This window comes from Gambusia affinis, linkage group LG17 (genome assembly GCF_019740435.1).
Source record: "Gambusia affinis linkage group LG17, SWU_Gaff_1.0, whole genome shotgun sequence".
NCBI classification, from domain to species: domain Eukaryota; kingdom Metazoa; phylum Chordata; class Actinopteri; order Cyprinodontiformes; family Poeciliidae; genus Gambusia; species Gambusia affinis.
The window spans coordinates 2,840,000-2,858,325 of NC_057884.1; the positions used below are offsets into that span (position 1 = coordinate 2,840,000).

Sequence of the window (18,326 nt, forward strand, 5' to 3'; positions counted from 1 at the left end):
TTACACTTACTCCACATACACACACAGTCTTTGAAAAATCAGAATGGAAGTGAACCTTGACATCAAGACATGAGTAGAAGCCAGCTGGAGTTGATTATTATTATTATTATTATTATTATTTTAAAAGAGCAGTCAGTGATAGAAATGTGGCGCTGAGCTACGTTTGACTAAAAAAAAAAACACATTAAATTAAAAACAATGTTCAGGGAATATTCTAATTCACTCAAATATTACTAAGAAATGACATTATTTAATGTTGTGTAAGCTGTCCAGTTCAGAGGACGCAAAGTTCCCAAAGAGCCATCGGCAAAAAAAAATTTAATTAAATAAAAATGGCACCAAGTAATCACTTCAAGTTACTTTTCCACCAAAGCGGTTCTGGTGCTAAACCGGGAATTACTAAATGCAGTAAATGTCTGATCCTCCATCTGTCAGGCAGCCTAGGTTCTGCATGTCGAGACATGTCTGCTGCTCATTCAGGCTGCGAGAGAGCGAGAGAGAGCAAGACTTCCAGCAGAAAGAGCTGAATGAACGTACAGCAAAAAAAATCCTCTCTGTTTTTGTCTTCCTGAGCTTTCCAGCTCCGCCTGTCTGGGAACAAGCTGGATTAGGAAAATGTTGGCAAACGTTTGGAAATCTGAGGCAAGACTCTACATTCTCCAGAAGAAAACATGGAGGTGTACGGAGGACAGAACCTGACATAATCACAGATAAACGTAGAATAAGTAAATGGCTTGATGAAGTAATTTACATGTAAATAAAAAGAGTAAGAACTTTTTCAATACATTTGATGGTACAGTATAACAAATTAATCTTAGGTTATTATTTTCAAAAGATTAAATTTAACCAAAACTTATTTAATGATCCTTTCTATTTCCAACCATATCAGTTCTTTTTTATTGCATTACTTTTTTTCATAGTGTGTATTTATTTAATATGTTTATTTTATTTCTTCAACAGAAGAGGATCAGGGCTGTTCTCAAAGAAAAAAATTATTCTGACTTTATTTACAAAGAATTTCTGAGAAAAAAAAGAATTATTTTTTCCTAGTGGCTCTAATCCACTTCTGGAATTTTTTCTATATATATATATATTTTTTTCTTTACATAGTCTTTTTTTGTTAATTATACATTGATTTATTTTCTCTTCTAACTTTTCCTCTTTACATTTTCGACCCGCCAAACTCACTTCCCTCCAACTCCTCCGCTCTTCGACACAAATCGCTGAGCTAAGCTAATTCCTGTTTAGCAAACTTCGCCCAGTTTAGCAGCAGAACCTGTTTGATGGAAACGCCCCGTTGAAGCACTGAGACTGGACATGGTCTGACCAGTGGCAGGACACCACACAGACAATAAACTACTACAGGAGGTAAATTCCAGAGTCCAGTATGCAGGAAGACAGAATTCATAACCACCTGAATTTTTCCTCATTAACCCCAAAAATGGCTTTGAAAAACCAGAGTTTAGTTGTTCCCTCTGTGGAAGTAAAGGAACAGAGAGAGAATGACGAATCTTTGGATGCCAACTGTCTGATCTGAGCTATATATATATATATAAAAATAAAAAAAAATAAAAACATAATTGGGATGCTTTTCCACGTTTTACAATGACAGAAACAACTATTTTCATAATTCCAAAGGAATCCCGACAAATGACGGCTCTAACTCAGACATTCTGACTGGGTTTCTTCTTATTCGAATGCATTTAAATGCACCAATTTTTTTTTTTTGGTCTGAATGTGATGGGACTCCATGGTTTAGGTTTCCGTGGGAACGCGCAGGTTCATGGAATCAACTTGAGGAAGCAGAAGAAGCCGTTCTCTGGAACTTCGTCGAATCAAAGGGTTCAGTCTCCGGCACGCAGCAGGAAACGCTCAGATCACATTTAGGACCAATTAACGCAGAAAACTAAATAATCCCATTAAGGTAACATATCTTCTCTTTCCACTCTATATTTATATTTATACAGACATATGTACATACATGTATAAAATAATCACTAAAGATCACATGAAGGAATGGCGACGTGTGAGTTAGTGGGTCTAGATAAATAAAACAAAATAAATCACTTTCTCTCTCTCTCTCTTTCCAGTCTGGTCCAATAACTACGATCCAACCAGAAATGTTTCCTGTGCTACCCATGAGCCTCCTCTTCTGTGGAGCTCTCCTGGGCTCTGCTGCTACCTGTGGGACCCGACCAATCAGAGGAGAGCTGGGGTGAGGCGTGAGGTCAGAACAGGGATGGCAGCACTCACACATACAGGGGAGGGACGACCAGAGCGACAGGAGACAAAGCTGGAGCCGTCTGTTCTGTTTGTTTCTACCGTTTCCAAGGCGACGTCTCGGCTCCCCCGGGCGGACATGTTGGAGGTCATCAGCTTCATTTCATTTCTGATGATGTTTTTAAATAGGTTGACGTTTACTATCCTTTCTGCTCAGATCATAATTCAGTCATTTATGAGGAACCTCATGATTGAGCAGCCGCATTTTTTATATAACAATCAGAATTTATGTGCAGCTGAATCTGATGCACTTTTACAAAGATTTAGAAAGAAAGCTTGAACTTTCTTCTACAAGCTTAACAAGTTTTCCTTCAGCACGTTGGACCTCCAATATGGACGCCAGAGAGACGCAGTTCATCACCATCTGTGGCCTAATTAAATCCTACATTACTGTGTCTTTGTTTTGTGGAAACAGCGGCTGAACAGAATGAAGAGCAACTGCAGTAGGACAGGAAACGGGGAAGTGATTTAAAGACAAAGCAAAGAACAAGGAGTAGAGAAGTAAAGACACGTTTACCATCATGCCTCTTCAAAGGTCCGGACATGATTAGAGTACAAACAGAACGCTCAGAGGGGCTTACGGGTGTTATGAGGAGGTAAATGTGTCAACCTGCAGCAGGACAGGATTGGTGTCTGTGAGTAAGTCAGTGACTGGGGCTAAGGTTGGATTTACCTCATGCATACAAAGCCCTCTAACAGAAGTTCTCAATGGTATCAAAGAACGAAAAGTTTACAGGAAACTCTGGGCGGGCCAGAGACAAGAGGAGGCACGCAAGGAGGGAGAAGAAAGAGAAAGAGAAAATTAATTCAGTTCAGCTGGAGGAAAATAAACAGGAAAGCACATTCCTAAAACAAGAACAACAAAAAGAAACCCCAGAAAAACACTACGAAGGCATCAGAAAGAGATGGAGGGAGAGGGGGGGGAATGTTTGCAGGTGTGGCGAGGCAGCAGACCCGGCAGGTCAGACAGCGTTCTGAGCAAAGCTACCTGGTGTGGCGTTTCTGTCGTTGAGCAGCTTGGTCTGACTGTTGGGCAGGATCTTGATCTCTGGAGGATCTGGACTCTGGCCCGCCCGCGACGCCATGAGGGCGTTCAGGTACTGCAGACGGGTCACCTGCAGCACAACGAGACGGCCGCGCCGTTAACGTCACGGACACTGGGTCGCATGTTTACGCCAGCGGCACCCATGGAGCGAAGGAGAAATGTTGTTTCTGACGTTCCAATGCAGTCAAAAATAAAAATGTGAAAGAGTGAAAGTACTGGAAAAAAAAAGACGATGGAAGAAGACGGTAAAGGAAATAATGACAGGAGGCAAACAGGCGGAAAGCAAATGGAAAAGGATTAAAGAAAAGAATGAGAGTGAAAACTGAAAGATAGAAAGAAAAAGAAAAATGTAACCAAAACACAAATAAATGAAAGGATGAAAGAAGGATAGAAAAAAATGCTTTGTTTCCAAGCAGCTGTGAAAACTTTGAACTTCACAGATGTTTACAAATGAGTTTAGTCCAGTTCAGTAACAGGAGGGCAGGTTGACCCCCAGGTTGACCCCCAGGTGTCCCAGTGGACACGCCCACTCACCCGTATGAGCTGCAGGTCAGTGAGGGCTCGCACTGTGTAGTCGGGACAGTAGCTGGACGGGCTGGTGGCGTCTGCTGACTCAAAGGGATCCCTGGGAGAGTGCCGGTGGGTCGACACCGGAGACTGGTGAACTGCACACACACACACACACACACACACACACACACACACACACACACACACACAGTCTGAAACTGCACAGAGATCCTTCAAACCACAGGATTCTAGATGTGACTCCTTCAGAATCAGCCTGTCTGCTGAAGCTCCATCTACACACATTGCTGGGCAACAAAACTATCACTGAGGAAAAGAATAAAATAATAAAAGAAGACTTTAGGTTTTGATAAAGCAGCTAATTCACATGGCAACCAGCACAACAGACTTTCTACAGCACACAGACTTTAGATATGCATCTGCAGACACTAGGAAGTGGAAGTAAGGACAGATGATCAGAGGAAGAGAAAGAAACATGGACAAAAGCAAAGAAGGACAAGAAGACAACGGGAGAAACAATAAAGCTTTGTCCAGATTTTTCCAGAGTTAGCAGGAACACAGTGGGATCGACGGTACATTTCACTTCATGTAGACCTTGGTGTCCCATAATGTTTAAGAGAATTATGCGATTAGCTTATTGCAATTTCCTAAATAAACTCAATTGGTTATTAATCATTTACATTTTTTTATAATTCTTTCAGCTTGTATTCAGGTAGATTTCCTCTTAGAAATGATATCAAATGACTTCAGGAAACTTACTGAAACATTTTTTGTTGCAGACATTATTGTCGCACAAAACTATTAATAAATAAAAATGTAATGCTTAGTCATCTAAATATGAAACACTGCTCACTGCTCCAGGCAGTGAGCAGCACCAACAAGGCGCTACAGTGAAAACACACCGCAGTCTATCATCTCACCTGAAGAGGGCAGCGTCAGAGCAGACACGCCGTAGTAAGTGAAGGCTCCGTTCTCAAACTTCAGGCCCTCTTTGCCGATTTCCACCTCAACACGACCCTGACAACCAGACAGGGATCAATCAGTAAAACCTCTGCTGCAACCGCCTCAACAACACAGGGAGCTGATTTGGTTTTGTTTTATTCTAACTGTAAAATATGAACATTTACAAATGACAAAGTCTGGGATCTTGGCGTATTTCCCCGTCTTTCCCTGACGCCTCTCTCACATTTCATCCGAAGCTGAACAGTCAACGCGCGGTCACGTGGTTTCTGGACGTTTGTATTCGTGTTAACCTTTAATACAACAGCGCAGACCACCTGAGGAACGCATCATCGTCCCACATCATACATCACCACATTACCCGCCGGCGTTCCCACTCTCTTCCTGCATCCTTTGTTTTGCTTTTACTAAACAGTCACATAGAGAGCACCACACCTTTCCACAAACGGCCTCCTCCGTCAACAACAACATTACAACTTCCATCCAAGAGTACTTAGTACTTAATTCCCCACCAAGTCTGATGAACGTTCTTTAAAAGTATTCATGTCTCCTGAGGATTCAAAGGCCGGATAGTGGAAGCGGAGGCGTTAAAGTGAAACATCTCCATTACATCTACGTCGATGAGAGGTGTTGTGTGATTGGTCAGAAGTTTGTGGCCAACATGGCTGCTAACCACAACTCTCTATGACCATTTTGTAAAAGCACAATAGAGGATGCAGGTTGGGAGTGGGGGACAGCGGCACGTAGGGCTGTGAAAGGGTGTCTGCAAACATTAACGGCCCAAAAACACGTGACCTAAAGTCGACTGTTCGGATCCGGATGAAGTAAGTGGAGCCTTAAGGTGGTGGTGTCCAGACTTTTTGCAATTGGGACCCCACAGTCGTGCTGAGCTGCCGCTTCGTACCTGCAGCAGGAGGATGAAGTAGTCCACTGGGTGGTTGCGGGTGTACAGGTAGTGACTCGAGCTCAGCCGGTTGTTGTGGTCGAAGTGGACCTCCTGGTTGACGCTGGGGTGGCGGAGCAGGTGGAACAGAACCTTCTCAGACACACGAGCCGGGCTGAAGTGCTCCACTTCTGAAGGTGGAGACAGCATGACAGAACTTCAGCATCTTTAGAATTATTACAGCATTATCATCAAGAGTGTTCACAACCCATTCGTACACCTACTGAAGTGGAACCCCAGCAGATTGCGCTATTCTCTCATCTTAACCTTTTAGGACATTGCCTCCATCATAGATAAGCAAAAATAAATAAATAAATCGCCTGCTAGCTTCTAATATACTCTTGCTAGCTAGTTTTTTTGCCTCCATAATTGGTAAAATAAAAAACTAGCTAGCTAGCAGGGCTTTTATTGCCTCTATCATGGATAAACAAAATAACTAGCTAACTAGTTATTTAGCTAATATACCCTTCCCAGCTAGCAATACTATATTGCTTGCTAGCAATACTATATTGCTTGCTAGCAATACTATATTGCTTGCTAGCAATACTATATTGCTTGCTAGCAATACTATATTGCTTGCTAGCAATACTATATTGCTTGCTAGCAATACTATATTGCTTGCTAGCAATATACTAGCTACCTTCTGCCTTGACTAAACGAATCCAATGAAAATATCTGTGCGAGACTCAAACTTTTGTCTTACAAAAAAAGCTACATATACAAGAATATACAATAAATATAATCCTGGCACAACAAAGCCTAAAATATGGGATTAAGATATTTAAGATATTTGATATATTTTTAAATTGATTAGGTTTTTTGGATGCACAAATTTAAGACTTTTTAAGAATTTCCAAACCCTATGTAAAGGTTTGAAAAAGAAAGCCAGGTTTATGACACATCAATACAACTCAAATGACTTTTCGTTTTGTTTGCATAACCTTTTTTCATTTTGCACACACCTCTGGACAGGAAGCGGTGCGTGGCCAGCAGGAGCTGTGGTGATGTGCGGATCTTCGGCTCTCCCTCTGGAGGCTTGAAAAGGGAGAACTCCTCATGGGAGCCGCGAGGCTCCAGAGGGATCTCCAGAGGAGCCATCGGACGCTTCACCTTCCTGTCCACTGTGGAGGCCAGAAGGGAGTGTTAACACAAAAACAAGTGGCCGAAGCGGCAGGAAAGGTTCTCCCAGACACTCACAGTAGCCGTCGGACTCGTCCAGGATCTCAGACTTGATGATCTCCTCGATGACGTCCTCCAGGGTGACCAGACCCAGAACCTCGTAGAACGGGTCGCCCTCGCCCTCGTTGTTCACCTTCTGGACGATGGCCATGTGAGAGTTGCCTACAGAAACACCAGTCACAGAGACGGACCTTCATCACTTAGACAAAGTGTTACCTGCTTGTTCTGCATCTCAACAAAAGTCAGATGCAATACACACACACACACACACACACACACACACACAGCCAGTTTACTTTCATCCCTACTAAAGTGTGTGTAAAAGGCCTTGGAATTGGAACAAAAATAATAAGTATAAAAATTTAATTCACTGAGTCAAGACTTACTGGAACCCCAAACCATTCCTGGTTTGTAACTGAAGCATTTTTTAAATATTATTCTGAAACATCCAAAGAATAATACAGAGTCCCCTGGTCTCCATGACAACTGACAGACTTTTGTACATGGTTATGGGAATGTGAATGTAGCAAATCAACTAGTCGCATGACACATTAGAAAATTCAATAATTTCTATGTGCATGATTTATCATTTTTCTCTTTTCTCTGTTTCCAACAAACACTGGATGGTAAGAGTCTTCAGTCTGGTGATTTGGTCTCAACTAGACCTTATTTTGAAGAATTGTTTTGTCTACAAACACTTCATAATTCATTTTATTTGTCATTTCTGTTATTTTGTTTATTTATTTTGGATATTTTACATGTCTTCCAGTTCCAGTGTTAAATATATGCCATTACCATTTTACTATTTTAAAAAGGTCACAAAACAACATCATCATTGCTTATCGCAATAAATTCTGGAATAATTTATCATCCAGTAAAATTTGTTATCATGACAGAGCAGTATTCATTCCTTTAATAGGCAGAATTTCTAATTCTGCAGTTTATGAAGTCCTGCATTTTAATTTATTTTACATTGCCTAAAAGAAATTATTCATTGTGTTCATTTCTTTTAATCCATTTTCATTTTTGCTCTATGTCCTCGTTTCTCTTTTTTGCTTTTGTGTAATTGACCCTCTTGAGATCTTATCCAGTGTGATGCTCAGAACTGAAACTCACAGCCCGATTCTGAAATAAAATGCTGGATAGCACATTCCTCTGCTCACATTTTAACTCTGTCATGGATACTTTCCTCGCTAAGCTAACAGTTTGGATTTTTCTGCCACTAGAAAAATCCCATCATCAGAGGGCTAAGCAAATTTCCCAAACTAAGCAGATCTGTGGCTAAGTTTAGCTGCTTCCGAGACGAGCTCAGAGATTTTTGTTTTTTCTAAGCGGCGACCAATCAGAAGCGTCGACCCGTTGAACGCTCGCTCTCCCTCCTGCAGCAGAAAGCTCTCAGTGTTTCCAGCCTGCTCAGTCAGCTGCAGCAGCTGCTGAGTCAGCGCCGAGTTTCTGCACATGCTCAGTTCGGTTGTCATGCTGCATTAGAGAGCAGCTAGGAAATGTTTTCAATGACCCCCGCTGGATCTCAGAGCTTTCTCTTGGTCGCTTTAGTTTATTTTTACTTTTTCGACTTACGGGTGTTGATGCAGATCCCATTTACACCATTTCATACACATTAACTGCATAGAGCAATTCTGTGTCCCTTTGGCATTTTTTGTGCCACTGCCTCACATTTATTAATACATTCTACTGTTATAGTTTGATTTCTGTTTGGTTCATTTGTTTTCATCCTTTTCAAGTTGAAATCTAATCAATCTTGCCTGTTTTTATTGTTTTCCATTATGTGATTATATTTTCTGATATACCAGATCAACTAGTACATGTATGGGATGTTACATAGACGTCTGTGATAGACAGAAAAATTTAATTACTTTGTTAATGTTTTAATACTGTGTGCAATTTTAGTCCCTACCTAAAGACATATTTTTGCATATTTTTTTTATTTTGTTTTTACTAAGAAAGAAACAAACAAAAAAATAGATTTAATCTATTAAATATAGTTATTTTATCTATTAAAAATTGATAACATAACTTTTTTCATTTATGTTAAGGATTAGCGTATTATTATTTTATTTTTTGTTGTTGTTAAATCTTAATTTTTATTAAATCTAGTGTTTGTGTTCCAAATAAATGTAAATAAAATTAGGAATATTTGTATTTATAAAAAGAAATTGGAAAAACAGATTTATACATAATATTACTATGGCAATCTATTATAGAGAAGATTTATTTCCAAACAATTGTGAATATTGAATGTTCTCCGTTCAACGTTTCTGGGAATTTTTAACATTCTCTTACAAACACAAAAAAAAAAAAAATTAAAAAAATTCTAATTCTCATGAGAAAAATAAAATAAACTTTAGTTTTAATGACTAATAACATTTTGTAGCTCAAACCAACATTTAAAGAGTTATAAACAAAAAACAAAACTGAAGTTACTCTACGTCAATTTCTAAATGATAAACAGGTGGAGAACAAAACCGGAGAGCAGAGGGTGAAGTGAGAACAGGAAGGTCTCTGATTGGTCATTCAGATGTTGGCTCACCTTTCTTGAACTCCTCCAGCATGGCGTCCAGCTTGGTGTCGTTGAAGACGTAGTGCAGCGGGTGGTTGTAGAACTTGGTGATGGTCGTCATGGGGGTGCAGTCCTCCGGGTCCACCAGCGCCAAATCCTTCACGTAAAGGATCTCCACGATGTTGGACCTGCAAAAAGAAAAAAAAAACCCCATAAAACCCAACAAACAAACAACGTGTTGCTCAGAGGGATCCAACACAAAGCAAGCGGCTGCGTCTTCAAACAGGTCCTCGGGTTGATGGCATTCCTTATGAGAAGTTGAAACATGGAGCCATCGGCTTCATTTCCAGATGAAGCTCTGATTCCCAGAAAGTCGTATTGATGACACATTTATTGTGACATGATAGAAAATCAGCTTAGAATTTGCCATCGACTCTGCAGGCTAGAAATGTTTAGTAGATTTTTAGGGGTTTATCGAGTTGGAAACAACCTGGAGCTGCTCTCTGCTTCACGTTACAGTTTTTATCGTCAACAAGGTTCGATTCACAAGGACGGATGAATTTACCTGTTTTGTGGTTTTTAATCGATCTTAAAGAGAAAATGGAAAGGACTGAAATCTGTACCAGCTTTCAAAAATTCAAACCTCCCATTTTATGTTAACTTCAGTCCTTTTTTTACCTGCTTTACCTGAACACATCTGTGTTGATTCACCAGCTCGTAAGTTCTTCAGGAAAAACCCTGGCTATGTTAAACCAGCTGTAGACGTATGTGTGTGTCGACGAATTGGTGCAGACTTCCTTAAATTTGGAAAATCCGTCAATATGTGAGGAAAAAAAGAATAAAAAATCGACTTTTCAGACGAAAAAAAAGGTCAAAAATCAGAATTGACTAGAAAACTGCAATCGCTGCATCCTAATCATAACACTACATGTTCTTCAATCGACACCCTGAACATAAAGTTGCATTGAAACAGAGACCTGCAGAGTATGTTGTCATATTTTGTCATAATTAAACTAAACATAAGAGGGATTTAGGAAAGACAATTCTTGTCAAAACGGAACATTGGCTGTTTTTATTAAATACAGCTATAAATTTGCTCTTTTTTCACAAAATAACCTGAAAAATAGCAGATGAAACTAAATTTTTGTGCATGAGAGTGACAGAGTTTAAAATGTTTTCAGAGCGTTAAGATGCGACCAACAGCGACCCAACTGACCAGGGTTCTGTAATGTTTCCATGAGAAGTTGGTCATAAAAAAAAACAAACATTTTCCAGCAGAAGTTATTCATTACTGCTAGAAATCATTCTTTAGATTCCTGGGAAGGTCTGAACAGAGTTACTGGGTCAGAGTTTCTTCTGTAAGAAAGAGAAAATTCAAACTTTTCCTCATTCAGTTTTACAGAAAAGCGTCCAAAACAATAAAAAAACCTGTAATTTTCTTTATAGTTCTTTAAATCAATATTACACAGCTGTTATTATTTTTTACACTAAACAGGAAAGAAATTAGCAAGCTAAAAACTGGGAATTGTGTGGCTATATTTGTTGTTTATGGCGCCCTCTGGTGTTTGAAAAACTGCATCTGCAAGTTGTTTATGTGTGAAAGAAATTTCTTGCGAGTAAAAACTACTGCAAGTCCCACAACTACTGGCACAAAAATATCTAAATACTTCTGCTGGATGATATTCTGGTAATCCAAAGAAAAGTCTAAGCAATAACTCAAAATTATTTGATTTAACACCTGAAAGCAACAACGACGCAATTAATAACATCTTTTCTCTTTAGATAAAGATGATGGACGAAGAAAACAAAATGATGGAATGTACTTTGAAAAAAAAAAGAAAAGCAGAAATCAAACACACACCTCTCCTCCTCGTAAATAGGCACCCTGGTGTATCCGCTCTGCATGATCTCCGACATGGTGGAGAAGTCCAGGACGGTCGAGCTGGGCAGCATGAAGCAGTCCTTCAGGGGAGTCAGGATGTCCTCCACCGTCTTGGTGCGCAGCATCCCGCGGCTGAACTCCTCTTTCACAAACTCGCTGTGCAAACACACACACACACACACACACACGGGTCAGTAACAGCAAACATATGACCTTCTCAATGATGTCAATCAGACCTGTTCTACATCATTCTGCCCTTCAAAATCAAAGTCCAAACGTCTCACTGGTCTTTGACGCGAGGTTTCTAGAAGATCATCAGCTGAAACATGAACACTTTTTCTAACGTCACATCCCAGATTACCATCGGCTGCAACCGATCCACTTTTTTTAATTTCCGATACCAATACCAACATCTGAGGTTTAGTATCGGCTGATACCGATCCGATACAGCAAGAAAGTGATGAACTGACGCAAAACATTTTTTTTTTTTTAAACAAAGGCATAAATGTACTGAATTACAAATTTATTTGATAACTCTGCACCAACATAACACACTTAAACACACCAATAGCTTCACAAGCCTGTTCAAACATGGAAAAAAAATCTTTAATTTGTTCAGTCACAGGATTTAAGAGTAGAACAGCCGACGTAAAATAACTACATTAATAAGATGACTATTTTGGTCAAAGATGTAAAAATTAACTGCAATAAACCTTTTTTCAAACGGGTTAGAAAGTGCAATCAGAAATTCTAATTATAATGTAAAATAAATAATAACGCTTAGAATTAGACTGAATAGATCTGCCCTTATGAATTGGCCACTTTGTCACCAATACTCGATCTAGAATTTTTTTCAATAATCGAGACCGATACAGATAACATCAGATCGGTGCATCTCTTAACTTTTCACACAGGACCGTGTAGTTATGTTTTTTTTTCTCCGTTAGTAATAAACATCTTCATTTAAAAACTGGATTTTGTGTTTACTTGTGTTAAATTTAAATATAAAAGGTCTGAGGTTCTAAAACACTGAGAAATAAGGCAAAAAAAAAGAAATCAGGACAAAGGGCAAACACTTTTCCACACCACTGTATCTACACAGGCAATCTTTTTCTATGTTGACGGATCCCCTGGAAATCGAGGAAGGTAGAGACGGCCTCCAGGAAATCGACACCGATTCCTAGAAAAAGTTCCTGCCTGGGGAAGACGCCTCGTCTTCAGTCTGCGGGTGTCTAGTTCAAACATGTCTCAGCTCTACTGGAACAAGTCAAACAACAAGTTATTCTCTATCCGGCACTGCGAATCCTTCTGACCCAGCAGTCCGTCCTAGCTAAAGTCTTCAGCAGACATGTTCTTGGTTCTGTTGTTAAACTTTAACACGGTAGAAGTCTGCTTAGTATCGTCTTTTGCGTATCTTTTTCTCTCCAATCTGGGTCAGGTATTCCACCGTTGACATGTATTGTCCCTTTAAGCAGCTTTTCCACTTCAGGCTTTAGACATAGTGTGAGACAACAGTTGAACCATTAAGTTTATAATATGTTAGAAGCAAAGGTATCATCCCTATATGGATCAATGTTTATTTGAGAATTAAAGGTTCCTTCCTGCTACTTGGCTGTTCCTTCTACTATATCTCCCATCCTGCTGCAATCTGAATACATAAAGGCCAGGATGAGCAATGATCCTGAGTATGAATATGATTAATCCAAACTTTTCAGCTTCTGACCCACATCCTTGTTGTGAGAGCATTTTTAGCTGCTTTAAGGAAAACACAAAGACCTCTCCAGAGTAAAGTCAAACATGTGACTAATAATCTGTCGAGATTTTTTTTCTATTTGTACTGGTCTACCCAACATGGCCGTTTTTCTGTCAAGAAAGAAGAAAGACAAGTTTCCGCCTGCAGCTATTGTTAAATGTGCCACCTTTTGGCCAGATGTTTGCTTGTTTGGTCTGTCAACACAGCAGAGGAACTTGAGATGCAACTTCCTTCAAATCTTCACAATAAAATTTGAATCGTTTAGAAAATCTACATAGTTTTAAAACAATCTCACAGTTCTTACATAGAAACTTCTGGAAATATAAAGTAACCTAGAACAAATGTCTGTTTGATAGCCGTATAAATAAAAATAAGCAAGAAAAAAAAAATAACTGCTATAAATAAAATCCATTCTTTGCACATTTTTTTAATCAATATGCTAGAACAATTTTTAGGGTTTAAAAATTTGGGTCGATATCAATATCGGATATTGCTACAATGGCCAATAAACAATTGAGGGAAATATATATGTAGAGAGAGAGAGAGATGCACCGATCCCAATTTTGGGTGATACCGATTTTCTTGTCTGAAAAGTTGCTAATTTTTCAGACGTATTTTTACAAAACTACAATAATGTTAATAACCAGGAGGAATTTCAACACGATATTCACGACACCACATTTTGATAAATCCATATTTACATTACTCCCAGTAGAAAGGACGAATGTAATGATGTGATGTTATGGCGGTTAACTGATTGAGAAGGTTTCTAAATAAATTTAAAACCGTTTTTTTTTTATATCAAAAATATGCTAAATGTAGTACCTATAACTGCATTATTGTTATTTTAGGTTTTTTCATAGTACCTGTAAGGGTCATTGACGCTGGCGCGGATCATCTCCATGGCTCTCTCCCGTATCCCACAGGTGCTGATGTCTCTCCCCAGGCCCAGGTCCAGAATCAACCCCAGCGGACAGGACAGGGGACAGGTGAGCACCATGCAGACCTGGGCCAGCCAGGTCAGCCCGGGCGCCAGCTGGAAGCCGTAGCCGGAGCACAGGACGTGAGGAACCAGCTCAGCCAGGAAGAAGATCAGAAAGCCGCTGGTGAACACCGCCGAGACTATGCAGCCCAGCGCCCGGTACAGGAGCACCCCGAGGACGGAGTGGCCCAAGACGCAGAGGAAGAGCAGCGAGCATGTCTGGGTGGGAAAGAGCTTTGTTGGCAAGAAGAAAACGAAACGGCCCTCCGACTGGGCGACGAATTAATAATACATAGCGAGATAAACACATGATCGATATCAATAGACGATAAGTCCGATACAATACTCAATAATTTCACTGAAGTCGGATCCAGAACCGCACAGCATTCTGGGGAATGTAGGCAGAGGAAAGACCTAAACAGGACGACTAACCCAGATACCAAGTAATTCACTCAGTCACTAGTTAACCATCTACATCCTGATGGGCCTACAGTGGCTCTGTGGGTTAAGCAGTCAACTAGCAATCTAAAGGTACTGGCTTCGAGTCCAGTGAGTGTTTGTTGTGTAAATATCTAGTGTCCAAACAACGTTCAATATATTAATTTCTTAACATCAACAGTTTGAGATTCCATCAATGCATATGAACAAAGAGAAGAGAAAGTTGTGGATAAAACCACCAGTTTGATACCATTTCAGATATTCGAAACCCTTATATGGTGATAAGTTTCCAACTTGTTCTCCCTCAGAAACTCACCAAGAAGTTCCCTCTCCTCCTGATAGGCTCCAGGCGCTTGGCGGCTCGCTTCTCCTCCTCGGATCCGCAGCTGTGGAGAACATAGAGCTCCACGGGGTCGAGCCACAGCAGGCTCAAGTTTACGGTCCTCAGCAGCCCGCAGGTCAGCAGCATCAGCACCACCAGGAGAGCCAGACCCCACGGGGGGACTGCCGTGGGGGTCCGGGCTGGAGGGGCTGTCGTCGGGGTCATATCCAGGCGTGGAGGGACCGAAGGTTCTCCCGGACAGACTTGTAGTCTGTCCGGGCCCACTGATGCCCACATCCCCTCGCTCTGCACACACAGGTGGTAGAAATCCGCGGAGATGCTCCCACGCTTCTTCACCTCCACCGTCAGCAGCCCGCTGTTCGGCCCGTCCGCTTTGAACGGTTCCGTTGCATTAAACGCGGCTTCCTGCCGACTGAACTCCTCTTTGCACGGGTCGGCATCACCGACCGCCCCTCCGGCTCCCGCAGCCGCCCCAGCGAACGCGAGCCACGGCCACGGCCAGCTTCCATTCAGATTAGCCCCAAAGAGACGGAGCTGGAACGTGGCTCCTTCTGGCGCCGAGATGATTCGGTCCTTCATGCGCACCAGACCCCCGGGGTCTTCCAGTCGCAGCCCCACGACCTGCGGAGCTTCCTGGCTGCAGGCGCCGAATCTGATCCCGCAGAACAACAATATCATCAACAGGAACAGTAGACCTGCCAAGCTGGCCACCATATTGGAATTGCTCAGCCTGGCTCTGCGCGGGTCATGTGACTCCACTCTGCCATTGGCCCCGCCCACTCGAGCGCTGCTACTGAGCCGCTTCGGTGGCCATTTCGGCTCGACTCGTGTGTCTTTTACACGAGGCGAGCGAGTGAGCGTGGCGTCCATGTTGGCGCTGGATTCCTGGCTGTTTTTGTTTTAAATGCTCCGCCCCCTTCGCAGTGTGAGTCCACAGCCACGGGAGACGAGAACGAGCTCACGCCCATCTTTGTTGGATTTCTTGAAAACAAGCCATTCATGGCTTCTACCCCTCTGCTGAACACGCGTCCTTTTTTAAATCTAATGTTAAATTAATACCTTTCACCACATGCGCTCATAAAAATGATGAATATTTAATAGGTCTGTCTGCAAATGTTCGAATTTCTTCTTTCAAACCACAAAGGACTTATTAGTGATTGATTTGTGTTAGTCAACTTCTTATCATTTAAAGTCTTCAGAGGACAAAGTTCTCTACCTCTGATACGCTGATTGACTTCAGCAGAGGCTGAGCAATTTGTTTTGGGCTTCAGGGCAGACATTCTAACGAGCCTCCATTTGACCCCCTCAGGATACCTGATTTTTGACTTTCCCTCCCCCATTCAGTCCAGTCAAACTAAATACAATCTATTCAGAGCGGCAAATGTTACAGAAACGTTTGAAATAAAAAAAAATAGTAGGAAGGCACAGATTTAAAAATTTAGAAAAATGTTGACATCCGATATTTTTCCATTGTTGGAAATTCCTCCTAACTTTATAGTTCACTCTGAAATTATCTGAACCTGATATGAGCGTTTATATCAGGCGAATGATATAAACAACTGGTGAAACAACTGGCATAATCACTGAGGATGAAGTCAATAATCAGCTGATCAGCAATAAATGCAAACTACAATTAAACGATAAAACAGAATCAAATATAGCACCAAATAAAAATAATAAAAGCTAACAACCTTACTTTACTGAAACAGGACACAACACAACGAGAAGAAAAGTGTTCTAAGCAATGGTTAAAAATGAAAAGCAAAGGTTAGGCGTTTCCATGAGCAACATTCACATTTTCTATTAACTTCTAACAGAGCAGGGTTTTGGGGATTTTTAACCTCAATCCCAAACTGACCATGTGTCAGACTGGTGGCAGTTAAAAAAAAAACTTCACTTCATTCAAAGTCCTCTTTCTTTCATATTAGTTAAATGTATGTGAGTCAGCTAATACATTTTAACACTTTAGAATGAAATGATTTTTTCAACCTGAATCTTTATATTCACATGTTTTCTGGTACATCCATAAATCTGACGCACACACGACGCTCACTAACAACGGCGGTGGATTTTACTGCAAAAAATAATCTGATGTGACACTGGAAAAGACTGTTTTTGTGTTCAAGTTGGGATAACAGTAATTAGCCTATCAGCAAAGCTCCATACAGGCGTAAAGTAGCATGTCAATGCTAACCATGTAGCGGAAGCACATACGTCCCCAAATCCACCGCCAGCGTCCACAGTTCACATTTCTAAAGAGGTTCCATGAACGATCAGATTCAGATTCAGATTTAACAGTTTTCAATGTTGTGTCCATTTGAAAACCTTCATCTTGGCTATGCTGGGTTGAGCTCAAGTCAACTGGTCCCACAGAGAGCAGGATTCATGGTTACATCTATTTACAGCACATTGTCCGGGTACTGAAGCAGCAACGCAGCCCCAGTGCTTCACGCTGGGGCTGCCACTACCGTGTTTGACTTTAGGTATGATGTTCTGTTTTTGGCATAAATTTAACAACCGTATTGTTTGCTTTTCTGTGCAATGACTTTGTGCATTGAACTCTCCCATTGAGGCCATTTTTGCCCAGATTCTTGTTGAATCAAACACGGCGACCTTTGTGTTTTTTATGACCTCCTGGATGAATTGTTGATGTGCTTTTTAGTAATATTAGTTGGAAGACTCTTGGAAGACTCCCCACTGTTTCATGTTTAATCCATTTGCGGACAACAGTTTTCACTCTGATTCACTGGAGTCCCAAAACTGAAGAAATTCCTTTGGAATCCATTTCAGACCAACAGATTTCAATGAATTTGTTCTTAGCTCTTCAATTTTCCATAGATCAGAATCGGAGGTGTTACTTTTTGACATTTGTTTAACCATCTTAATGTTGTCAAGACACATTACCGATTCTACAGATCATGTCTGGTTATGGCTGGTAGAATGTAGTAATTCTTTTCACAGATCAAATCTAAAACATTCAAAGGAAAATGCAACTTGGAGTGCTCAAACACACACTTGACATGCTATTGGTGGAGCCAATCCAGGGATGCCATTTTGTTTCCCTGGGTGCTGATTGGCAGAACCCCCGAGAGCAGAGACATGGAGGACTGCATACGTTAGCTTCTGTGGTACTGCTAAGATTACTTTCCATTGTGTGTATTACCACATACTGAGGTCAATTTGGTGCTGGAACTGTTAAAATAGACAGAAGTGTTTTTAGATTTTGGATAAATGCTGGAGTTACAACCCCTGCGAAGACCAGGGATCCACTGTATGTGATGGAAGGCTAAAAATAAGTTAATAAAGACAAACTAGTTTATCCTAAGATTGCGAGCTGTAGTGTAGCAGAGAGCAGGGGGGAGGAGGCGAGTCTGTAGAGGTCACCCAATGAGGGAGCAGAGCCCACCTGGATGTGGGCTACAAACAAATATTTCCACAGGAGCCTGGAGATAAACTGAGTGGACGGTTTGCGTTT

The 18,326-nt window shown here is 41.0% G+C and overlaps 1 protein-coding gene across 1 annotated transcript; it reads right to left on the bottom strand.

Annotated features, from left to right (window-relative positions):
- Nucleotides 1–745: 745 nt before the first annotated feature.
- On the bottom strand, nt 746–15,819 carry LOC122819296 (metal transporter CNNM3-like). Its single transcript, XM_044095918.1, is given in 14 exon segments — nt 746–2,182; nt 2,954–3,022; nt 3,269–3,395; nt 3,860–3,990; nt 4,774–4,870; nt 5,718–5,887; nt 6,719–6,877; nt 6,954–7,097; nt 9,484–9,641; nt 11,315–11,491; nt 13,955–14,289; nt 14,825–15,682; nt 15,684–15,752; nt 15,754–15,819. Coding segments are annotated over 13 exon segments (2,541 nt in total). The 3' UTR covers nt 746–2,182; nt 2,954–2,972.
- Between the last annotated feature and the right edge of the window lie 2,507 nt (nt 15,820–18,326).